At 47.2% G+C, this 10,085-nt stretch overlaps 1 protein-coding gene across 3 annotated transcripts; it reads right to left on the reverse strand.

Annotated features, from left to right (window-relative positions):
- Window positions 1-647: 647 nt before the first annotated feature.
- ZFP42 (ZFP42 zinc finger protein) lies at window positions 648-9,504 on the reverse strand. Of its 3 annotated transcripts, none has more exons than XM_021670128.2 (3): window positions 9,444-9,504; window positions 4,974-5,051; window positions 648-1,933 (listed from the first exon to the last, which is right to left on the reverse strand). In XM_021670128.2, the coding sequence occupies exon 3, from the start codon at window positions 1,836-1,838 to the stop codon at window positions 912-914; it is 927 nt and encodes a 308-aa protein (XP_021525803.2). In that variant the 5' UTR covers window positions 1,839-1,933; window positions 4,974-5,051; window positions 9,444-9,504; the 3' UTR covers window positions 648-911. The 3 variants fall into 3 exon arrangements, with proteins under 3 accessions (XP_021525803.2, XP_021525802.2, XP_021525804.2); XM_021670127.2 differs by having other exon boundaries at window positions 648-1,936; XM_021670129.2 differs by lacking the exon at window positions 4,974-5,051 and having other exon boundaries at window positions 648-1,936; window positions 9,444-9,476.
- Window positions 9,505-10,085: the final 581 nt, after the last annotated feature.

Here is a 10,085-nt window from a genome sequence, read left to right on the forward strand (position 1 = left end):
CTTTATATCCAACAAGCCAATAGATAATATATTAAAGGTTATGCTTTTGGAGTCAATTTATCACTGACCTTCCTGTTGGGAGCACACTTTAAGAATATGCAATATTGGGCCGGGCGCAGTGGCTCACTCCTGTAATCTCAGCACTTTGGGAGGCCGAGGTGGGTGGATCAGGAGGTCAAGAGATTGAGACCATCCTGGTCAACATGGTGAAACTCCGTCTCTACTAAAAATACAAAAAATTAGCTGGACATGGTGGCACGTGCCTGTAATCCCAGCTACTCAGGAGGCTGAGGCAGGAGAATTGCCTGAACCCAGGAGGCGGAGGTCGCGGTGAGCCGAGATCGCGCCATTGCACTCCAGCCTGGGTAACGAGTGAAATTCCGTCTCAAAAAAAAAAAAGAATATGCAATATTATTAAAATGGTATCACAAAGTGCAGGAGCATCTTAGTAACACAAAATTATAACTGTTTTTGGGGTTGCAATATTGATTTAAAAATTCCTTCCTAGGCCGGGCGAGGTGTCTCACACCTGTAATCCCAGCACTTTGGAAAGTCGAGGCAGGCGGATCACAAGGTCAAGAGATCAAGACCATCCTGGCCAACATGGTGAAACCCTGTCTCTACTGAAATACAAAAATTAGCTGGGCGTGGTTGCATGTGCCTATAGTCCCAGCTACTTGGGAGGATGAGGCAGGAGAATCACTTGAACCCAGGAGTCAGAGGTTGCAGTGAGCCAAGATTACACCACTGCACTCCAGCCTGGCGACAGAGCCAGACAACGTCTCAAAAAAATTAAAAATTAAAAAAAAAAAAAAAATTCCTTCCGAAAAACAATGATCAATGAGGCGTATTTGTCACTGATCACTTCTGTTAATAAGGTTATCCCGTTGAAGGACTATTTTCCATCTTTTTCATTCATCCTTGTTCATATTTGCATGAGTTAGGATGTGGGCTTTCAGGTTATTTGACTGAGTAAACTTCTTGCTACAGCCTTCAAAGGGACACGCAAAATGTTTCTCGCCCGTGTGGATGCGAACATGTGTACGCAAATTGAAATCCAGGGAGAAGCGCTTTCCGCACCCTGCGAAAGTGCACTGAAACGGCCTCTCTCCAGTGTGAACCAGGAAATGCCTTTTCAGTTTTGAGCTCTCAGTGAACGCTTTCCCACACTCTGCACAGACGTGGTTTCGGGGCCCGTGAATGACGAGGTGCTTTCTCAGGGCAGCCAGATCCCTCAACTTTCTGGTGCATCCACTCTGAGGACAAGCAATGGGGCCCAAACCGCCACATTCCTTTTTTAGAGGGCTCTTCTTTCTCGCAAGTTCTGCGAGCTGTTTAGGATCTGCTAAGTCCATGTCAGGTATTCCTCCAGGTGGAAGCTTCTTGCCGGTCGTGTACTCAGAATACTCAAGCGAATTCTCTCCAACAATCTTCTGAGGAAGCTCTTTCTTTACTCCTTTATTCACATATTCTTCCAAAGAACATTCGAGAAGGGAGCTTGCTTCGAGAACCTTTTGAGCAAGCTCTTGTTCTGATCCTTTCTTTAGATATTGCAAGGACATAAAAAGTGTGTCCTCTTCCAGGCTGGGTTGAGAGAACTCACCCCTTACGATGCATTCTATGTAACAGTCCGAGAAATCATCCTCTCCAGGAGCCCGAAGGCCAGGCTCGGGGCACACCCCGTCATCATACATGGCCCACACCACGTTGACAGGCTCCGTTTCCGCCTGCAGGTCTTGGCTGGCCAGGCCTTGCCTCGGCTTAAGCCCACCAGCGGCTCTCTCATGCAGCCCTTTCTGGCCCCTTGTCTTGGTCCTTTTCTTCACTTGCTGGCTCATGTTTTCCTGCCTGTGTCCTCCTTGAAGGTTTACACCAGGATATATCAATCGCCTCCAGGTAGTAGTGATCTGGGTAAGCTGTCTTCAGCAAACACCTGCTTTATGATAATAACCTTAAGTTAAAATAGATTCCAGCATCAGAGCCACTGTCAAAAACTGACCTCGAACACGTTTTCCAGTAATAGAATGGCTACACTTCCATCTTCTCCGATAGACTACCAAGAGACAGAGAATGAGCTCTTGTGTAAGACGTGAGTCATAAACAGATCTTATCTGGGTGTCCCCACAAGTTACAGGAATTCTCTCTGTCTACTTTGCTCACCTGACATGTACTGAGTGGAACTATGTGCTAGCTCTACTTCAGGCTACGCAGTTTGTGATCCATCAGTAAGCAGGCATACAAACATCTACGCCTCCACGGAGCGGACACACTCATGAGCACAGAAAATACATAAGCAATGTATGGCACGCGTTAGAAGGTGACTAAGTGCAAAAGAGTAAGCTGGTACTTTCCTAGCAGGGGCTGGCAGAAAACAGAAGCCTGCCATATTAAGTAGGGCACTCAGGCAAACCTTCACTGAGGTGGTTAGTGGCAGTTGGTTAAAAGCCTGAAGGTGGGTGAGGCAGCAAGTCTTGTTTTCTTATGTAATGCTGTCATGAAATTCAGATTAAATAATGCACGTAAAGTGCTTAGCACAGATCACAGCCACAGCAAATGCTGACTGCTATGTGAGCTTGTGTTATTTTATTACCTTTTTATTCATTCTATAAGTATATGTTGGATCCTGCTATGTGCCAGGTTCTTTCTAGATCAGGGTGGTAAACTTTTTCTGTAAAAGGCCAGATTTTAGCTTTCTGGGTCATGTGCTGTCTGGCGAAATTATTCAGCTTTGTCACCGTAGCGCAGAAGGCGTCAGGTAACACACGAGGAATGAGGCTGGCTGTGCTCCAATAAAACAAGGAGACAGGCCCATGGGTCGCTGTGTGTCCACCGATTGTTCTGGAAGATGGGGATCCACAGAATAAGACACATGAAATTCATGGTGCTCCCACCTTTTAGGAATCCATGCCAAAATAAAGGCACAAGGTGGCTTGGCCCTGAAGAGTTTCCCATCATTTCCTTAAAAATCTAACAGCAGGCTGGGCACGGTGGCGCACGCCTGTAATCCCAGCACTTTGGGAGGCCGAGGCGGGTGGATCGAGGTCAGGAGATTGAGGCAATCCTGGCCAACATGGTGAAACCCCGTCTCTACTGAAAATACAAAAAGTTAGCTGCGCGTAGTGGCATACACCTGTAATCCCAGCTACTCAGGAGGCTGAGGCAGGAGAATCACCTGAACCCAGGAGGCAGATGTTGCAGTGAGACGAGATCCTGGCACTACACTCCAGCCTGTGTGACAGAGCTTGACTCAGTCTCAAAAAAAAAGAAAAAAGAAAAATCTAACAGCAACATTATAAAAGTTATAGCATGAATATGTTATTGTTTCTATTATAAAAGTTTCTTGCTTAATGTTATAATTGTGTGCCTGATAAAAGACCTCCCTATTTATTGTCCTGATGTCTTTCTGTAGGAAGAAAAATTATATGCTTTTAAAAAAGAGGAAAAAGTTGTGGGATGAAAATTAACAGCTTGAAAATACTTTTAAACAGCCACAGTAAAAAAAACAACACCTACACAGAAGCATGTCATTTACTTTTGGTAAAAACAAATATATATAATAAAAATGAAATGTGTTTCAACTGCAAGGGAAGGGCTTAAGATTTCTTAAAATGTATTGAAAATATGTAATACATATATGTGAAATGCTACCAATGTTATTATTTTTTGTGTCCTTTGTTTTATTTTTTTTTTGAGATGGTGTTTCGCTCTTGTTACCCAGGCTGGAGTACAGTGGTGCAATCTCAGCTCACTGCAAACTCCAGCTCCCGGGTTCAGGTGATTCTCCTGCCTCAGCCTCCTGAGTAGCTGGGATTACAGACTGCTGCCCATCACCACGCCCAGCTAATTTTTATATTTTTTAGTAGAGACGGGATTTCACCATGTTGGCCATGCTGGTCTCGAACTCTTGACCTCAAGTATCTGCCCGCCCCGGCTTCCCAAAGTGCTGGGATTACAGGTGTGAGCCACTGAGCCGGGTCTGTGTCCTTTAAAAAGGTGAAATTAGGGCTGGGTACGGTAGCTCATGCCTGCCAGCACTTTAAGAGTACGAGGCTGGCAGGTCACCTGAGGGCAGGAGTTGAAGACCAGCTGGCCAACATGGCGAAACTCTGTCTCTACTAAAAATACAAGAAATTAACGGGTGAGATACACCTGTAATCCCAGCTACTCTGGAGGCTGAGGCTGCAGTGAGCCAAGACTGCACCACTGCCCTCCAGCCTGGACGATAAGAGTGAGACTCTGTCTCAAAAACAAACAAACAAAAAATAGCAATACAAAATAAAATAAAAAGTGAAATTAACTAGAGAGATCCCAAAATATTTATGGAGCACAATCCTAGCACCTCTGGAGAGTAATTACTAGGATTAAACACAAAGCTGCTCTCCCCAATTAGTCCATTTAACATATAGCTTGTGCATGCCAAATCTGAAAAATCCAAGATCTGCAATGCTCAAAGTATGAAAGCTTTTTGAGTGCCGTCGTGACACTTAAAGAAAATGCTTATTGGAGCATTTTGGATATTGAATTTTTAGACTTCGGATGCTCATGTGGGGTGTTTTGCAAATATTCAAACAGTGAAAAAAATCTGACATCCATAATACTTCTGGTCCCAAGCATTTTGGATAAATAATACTAAACCTGTAACCGCAATTTAACTGTCTCCTGGCTTTCTCTCCAAGCTCACCTCTTACCATCTCTAGCTCTTGTATTTCATTATTCAGCCATAATAAACTTTTTCCAATAAATCGTGGAATCGGTCCGTTGCAAATGCTCTTTTTTTCTCACTAAAACACTGCCCACCCCGCAACGTGCAGAGGCTTCTCTCCCATCCATACTTCAGATGCCCAAATATCACCTTCTCAGGCAGGCTTCTCTGGATTCTTAGGCTCAGTTGAGTTCCAAAGCTAAACATCCCCCTAGCTCCCTATTTCACACTGATCAGACCTCTGGTACCCCTTACTTCAAGTCTGTCTTACCTGCTAGACTGTAAGCTCTACAGGAGCTAAGTCTTCTTCTGTTTTGTACATACGGGTCCCAGCGCTCAGTACATTTGTCTAGTGAGATGAAATAGTGAGTATGCATTAGTCATTGTGCTGTTGATCTGATTTAACAGCCCTATACAATTACTTTACTAGGAATTTATTTGAGAGTTTAGGCAACTTAATGTAGAAGTTTCAAAAAAGTTGGCTGTTAACGATGCAAGGCGTTATATAGAAAGGAATTCCTAAGGCCAGGCGTGGTGGCTCATGCCTGTAACCCCAGCACTTTGGGAGGTCGAGGTGGGTGGATCCCTTGAGCCCAGGTGTTGGAGATTAGCCTAGGCAAAATGGCAAAACCCCATCTCTACAAAAAATGAGTGTAATCGGACTACAGCCACACTTCAGCTCAGCGATGGTTAGGTCTGAATTCCCAAGGGAGGCGGTGGGCTTGCACCGGTGGTCCCAGCTATTCAGGAGGCCGAGATGGGAGGATCACACCACTGCACTCCAACCTGGGTGACAGAGTGAGATCTTGTCTTAGAAAAAAAAAGAAAAGAAAAAAAAAAGAAAGGTGCTTCCTAAGAGAGGCGTTTTCTTTATGAATTTACCAAGTTTCAAATATGGTAAATCTTTTCCAAATCTGGTCCTTATCTTTTTTTTTTTTTTTTTTCCTGAGAGGGAGTTTCGCTCTCGTTGCTTAGGCTGGAGTGCAATGGCGCAATCCCGGCTCACCGCAACCTCCCGGTTCAAGCTATTCTCCTACCCCAGCCTCTCGAGTAGCTGGGATTACAGGCATGAGCCACCACACTCAGCTAATTTTGTATTTTTAGTAGAGATGGGGTTTCCCCATGTTGGCCAGGCTGGTCTCCAACTCCCAACCTCAGGTGATCCGCCCACCTCGGCCTCCTAAAGTGCTGGGATTACAGGCGTGAGCCACCGCTCTGAGGTGGTCCTTACCTTTCTAAGCTAAATTGTTATTTGTCAGATCTCCGAGCGTTATGCTATTTCTCATAGCAATATACAAGCTTGGAAGGATGACATATAAAATTAACATGGTAATTTACTATAAGAAAACTGTTCATATGGCAAGCAAATTTCTGTTAGCAGAAACAACTAGTCATGCATCACTCAAGACAGTAATTATGCTCTGAGAAATATATCTTTAGGTTGCTATGTCGTCAGAGTCTATGCAGACCTAAATGGCACAGCGTGCAGCACACCCGGGTGACATGGTAGGGCCTGTTGCTTTTAGGCTATAAATGTGCACAGCATGTTACAACTGAGTATGGCAGGCAACTGTAACACAACAGTATTTGTGCATATAAACGTGTCTAAATATAAAAATACTGTACAAATGATGAAAAATGGTGCACCTGTATAGGGCACATCCATGAATGGAGCTCACAGGACTGGCAGTGGCTCTAGGTGAGTGAGCGCTGAGTGAACATGAAGGCCTGGGACATCACTGTATGCAGCTGCAGGCTTTGTAAGCACCGCACACATAGGCACATTTTAAAACTTAGTTAAAAATTTGTCTTTCTTGAATAATAAATTAGCTTTACTTACTATAACATTTTAACTTTTTTATTTTATTTTTATTTTTGAGACTTTGCTCTGGTTGCCCAGGCTGCGCGCAATAGGACGATCTCGGCTCACAGCAACTTCAGCCTCCCGAGTAGCTGGGACTACAGGCATGCGCCACCATGCCCAGCTCATTTTGTATTTTTAGTAGAGACGGAGTTTCTCTATGCTGCCCAGGCTGCTCTCGAACTCCCAACCTCAGGCGATCCACCTGCCTCAGCTTCCCAAAGTGTTGGGATTACAGGCGTGAGCCACTGTGCCCGGCCTGTCTTTAACTTTATACATGTTTAAAGTTTGTAGCTGGGCGTGGTGGCTCATGCCTGTAATCCCAGCACTTTGGGAGGCTGAGGCGGGTGGATCACTCGAGGTCAGGAGTTCCAGACCAGCCTGGCCAACACGGTGAAACCTCATCTTTAAAAAAAACAAAAAGTTTGTAAACATCCTCTTTTGTAGTAACACTTAGCTTAAAACACATTTTTTCAAATGTACAAAAATATTTTTTCTTTATGTTATCATTCTGTAAGATTTTGTCTATGTTTAATTTTTTTTTTTTTTTAGCTTTTAAAAACTTTTACGTTAAAAACTTTAGATACAAACACACACATGAGCCTACGCCTACATAAATTCACGATCATCAAGATATGATCCCAGCACTTTGGGAGGTATCTGAGGTCAAGAGTTTGAGACCAGCGTGGCCAATATGGTGAAACTCCATTTCTACTAAAAATACAAAAATTAGCGGGGCATAGTGGCGCATGCCTCTAATTCCAACTACTCAGGAAGCTGAGGCAGGAGAATCGCTTCAACACGAGGTGGAGGTTGCAGCGAGTTGAGATCAGGCTACTGCACTCTAGCCTGTGTGACAGAGTGGGGCCCCGTCTCAAAATAAAAGTCACTAGGCCACAGGAATTTTTCAGCTCTTTTATAATCTCATGGGACCACAACAGCATATGGGGTTGCTCACGCACTGAAACGTCCTTATACGGAACTTGACTGTACATGGAAAACATACGGGTAAACAGCAGATGTGGACAAAATCTTACATGAAATAAACACTTAGTGGCATGGGCTTAACTGGGGCACAAGTACTTTCAGGGGCGCATCATTTACTTTTTCAGTCATCTGACAGTTAGTAGGACACATTGTTCCAGACGAACTTAGGGAAAAAGGCACAAAGTTCCTCGTTAACACAGAGCTTGCTGTGGGACTGACAGTAAAAGGTAAATAAAACATTTCAGATTGAGAAATAGCGGGGACGCCACTTGAGCATGAATGTCTGGAAAAGGCCCCCAAAGAGGGGGACATAGGAGCCAGATGTGGTCAGGAGGAAAAGTGCCTGGCGCGGGAAGAGACGAGCGAAGGCCGCCGCCGGTGCCAGGCTGCTGGGAAGGAGGCCGCGCTCCAGGCTCCCACCGGTGTGGCGGGCAGGAAGGTGGGGGCAGGGACCAGGCCCGGGGGCGGGGCTGACTGTGCGCCGCGGGACCATTTGCATTTCATTCCAGGACCCAGGGAAGCCATTACAGGGTTTCCAACCCGCAAACACCACGCTTTCTTAGGTTAAAAGATAGGCCGGGCCGCTGCCTGGAGAATGAATGGATTTGGGAAGAACAGAAAAACCCTGTTAGATTTAGGAATCCCGGGAAGGGCTGCTAGTGGTTTGGAGCAGGTGGTGGCAGAGGAGAGGAAACGCAGGGAGGGCGGGAAGGAAATAGGAATCAAAAATGAGTTTCTCAGGGCGCGGTAATCCCAGCACTTTGGGAGGTCGAGGCGGGCTGATCGCCTGAGGTCAGGAGTTCGAGACTAGCCTGACGAACATAGTGAAACCCTGTCTCTACTAAAAATACAACAAACAGCAGGACGTAGCGGTGCACGCCTGTAGTCTCAGCTATTAGGAGGCTGATGCAGGAGAATCGCTTGAACCTGGGAGGCGGAGGTTGCAGTGAGCCGAGATAGCGCCACTGCACTCCAGCCTGGGAGGCAGAGGAGACTCTGTCTTAAAAACAAAACAAAACAAAACAAAAAAAAACCCGAGTCTCCTAGGTTTTTTGCTAGAGTAATTTGGGTGGAGGGTATTGCCATTTCCAGAGGTAAGTGGAGGAAAAGAAAGGGAAGAGACTGGTGTCTTGATCACAATGTAAGCATGTTAATATAAAAGAGACCTACGCATTCATTGTAAATAAATATATTTAGCCTGGCGCGGTGGCTCACGCCTGTAATCCCAGCACTTTGGGAGGCCGAGGCGGCTGGATCACGAGGTCAGGAGTTCAAGACCAGCCTGGCCAAGATGGTGCAACTCCGTCTCTACTAAAAGTCCAAAAAAAAAAAAAAAAAAAAAAAAAATTAGCCAGGCGTGGTGGCAGGTGCCTGTAGTCCCAGCTACTCCGGAGGCTGAGGCAGAGAATGGCTTGAACCTGGAGGCGAGGGTTGCAGTGAGCTGAGATCCCGCCACTGCACTCCAGCCTGGGTGACAAGAGCGAGATTCCATCTTAAAATATGTATATATATTTAAAAATGTATATATGTATTTAAAAAATGCAACTAGATTTCCTAAGTTGCATTTTTAATTTTGTTTCAAAACTTCATGTAAGTATACAAAATACAAAATGCAGCTTAGGAAATCTCCGCCAGACCCTCGCTTTCTGGAGAGTTATTACTTCCCCCTTCCGCCTGTTTTCAAAGTTTGAGGCCAGAGACCCACGACAGCCACGGGGCACCGCAGGTTGACGCCTAGAAGTCCTCGGGCGAGGCCGGCTCCACCCTGGTCCCAGGTTGCGAACAGCGTTTCCCCTCCGTGCCTTTCCAACCCTGTGGACCAGCGCGGTCTAAGTGGTGAACGACACATCCTCCCTCGCCCCACTAGGGAAAAGTCGGTGAAACAAGACTCACCCGTGAGACGGCCAAGCACTGCTAATCTCCACGCCACCTCTTCCCAAACAGAGACAAAGAAGACCGCGGTGGAAACGTGCGCGGCCCTGCGCCCCTCCCGAGACCCACCTCCAGCCTGACGCGGTCTAATCCGGCTGCACCTACCCAGCCCCGCCGGGGTAGGGAGGGCGTGGCCCGCCCCGCCCTGGGAGCCACCCGGGAGCCCCCCGGCCCGCGCGCTCCTTCTGCTCCCGGCACCTGGGCGGTGCGCTCACCTTCATCCCGGGGTCCCCGGAACCCGGCCCGCGCGTTCTCCCCTCATCCCGGAGCCCCCTGCCCCCGCGTTCTCCCCTCAGCCCGGGCCCCCGGGCCCCCTGCCCCGCGTTCTCCCCTCAGCCCGGGGCCCCGGGCCCCCTGCCCCCGCGTTCACCCCTCATCCCGACCGCGGGGCGCTGCGCCTTAGCCACGTGGAGCCTCCTGCGCCCGGACGCCCGGCATTAGCACGTGGTGAGTTCTCAATACGCTTCTGTGGAACAGAATCACGTTTACGCTTTTAGGCCGTACGCGGTGGCTCACGCCTGTAATCCCAGCACTTCGGGAGGCCGAGGTGGGCGGATCACATGGGTCAGGAGTTCGAGACCAGCCTGACCAACGTGGTGAAAC

The sequence above is a fragment of the Aotus nancymaae genome, unplaced genomic scaffold (assembly GCF_030222135.1).
Source record: "Aotus nancymaae isolate 86718 unplaced genomic scaffold, 86718_ANA_hifiasm-v0.15.2.pri h1tg000006l, whole genome shotgun sequence".
Classification (NCBI taxonomy): Eukaryota; Metazoa; Chordata; class Mammalia; order Primates; family Aotidae; genus Aotus; species Aotus nancymaae.

Coding starts and splice junctions, on each gene's coding strand:
- ZFP42 (XM_021670128.2), bottom strand. CDS start 1,838: ATGAGCCAGCAAGTGAAGAAAAGGACCAAGACAAGGGGCCAGAAAGGG.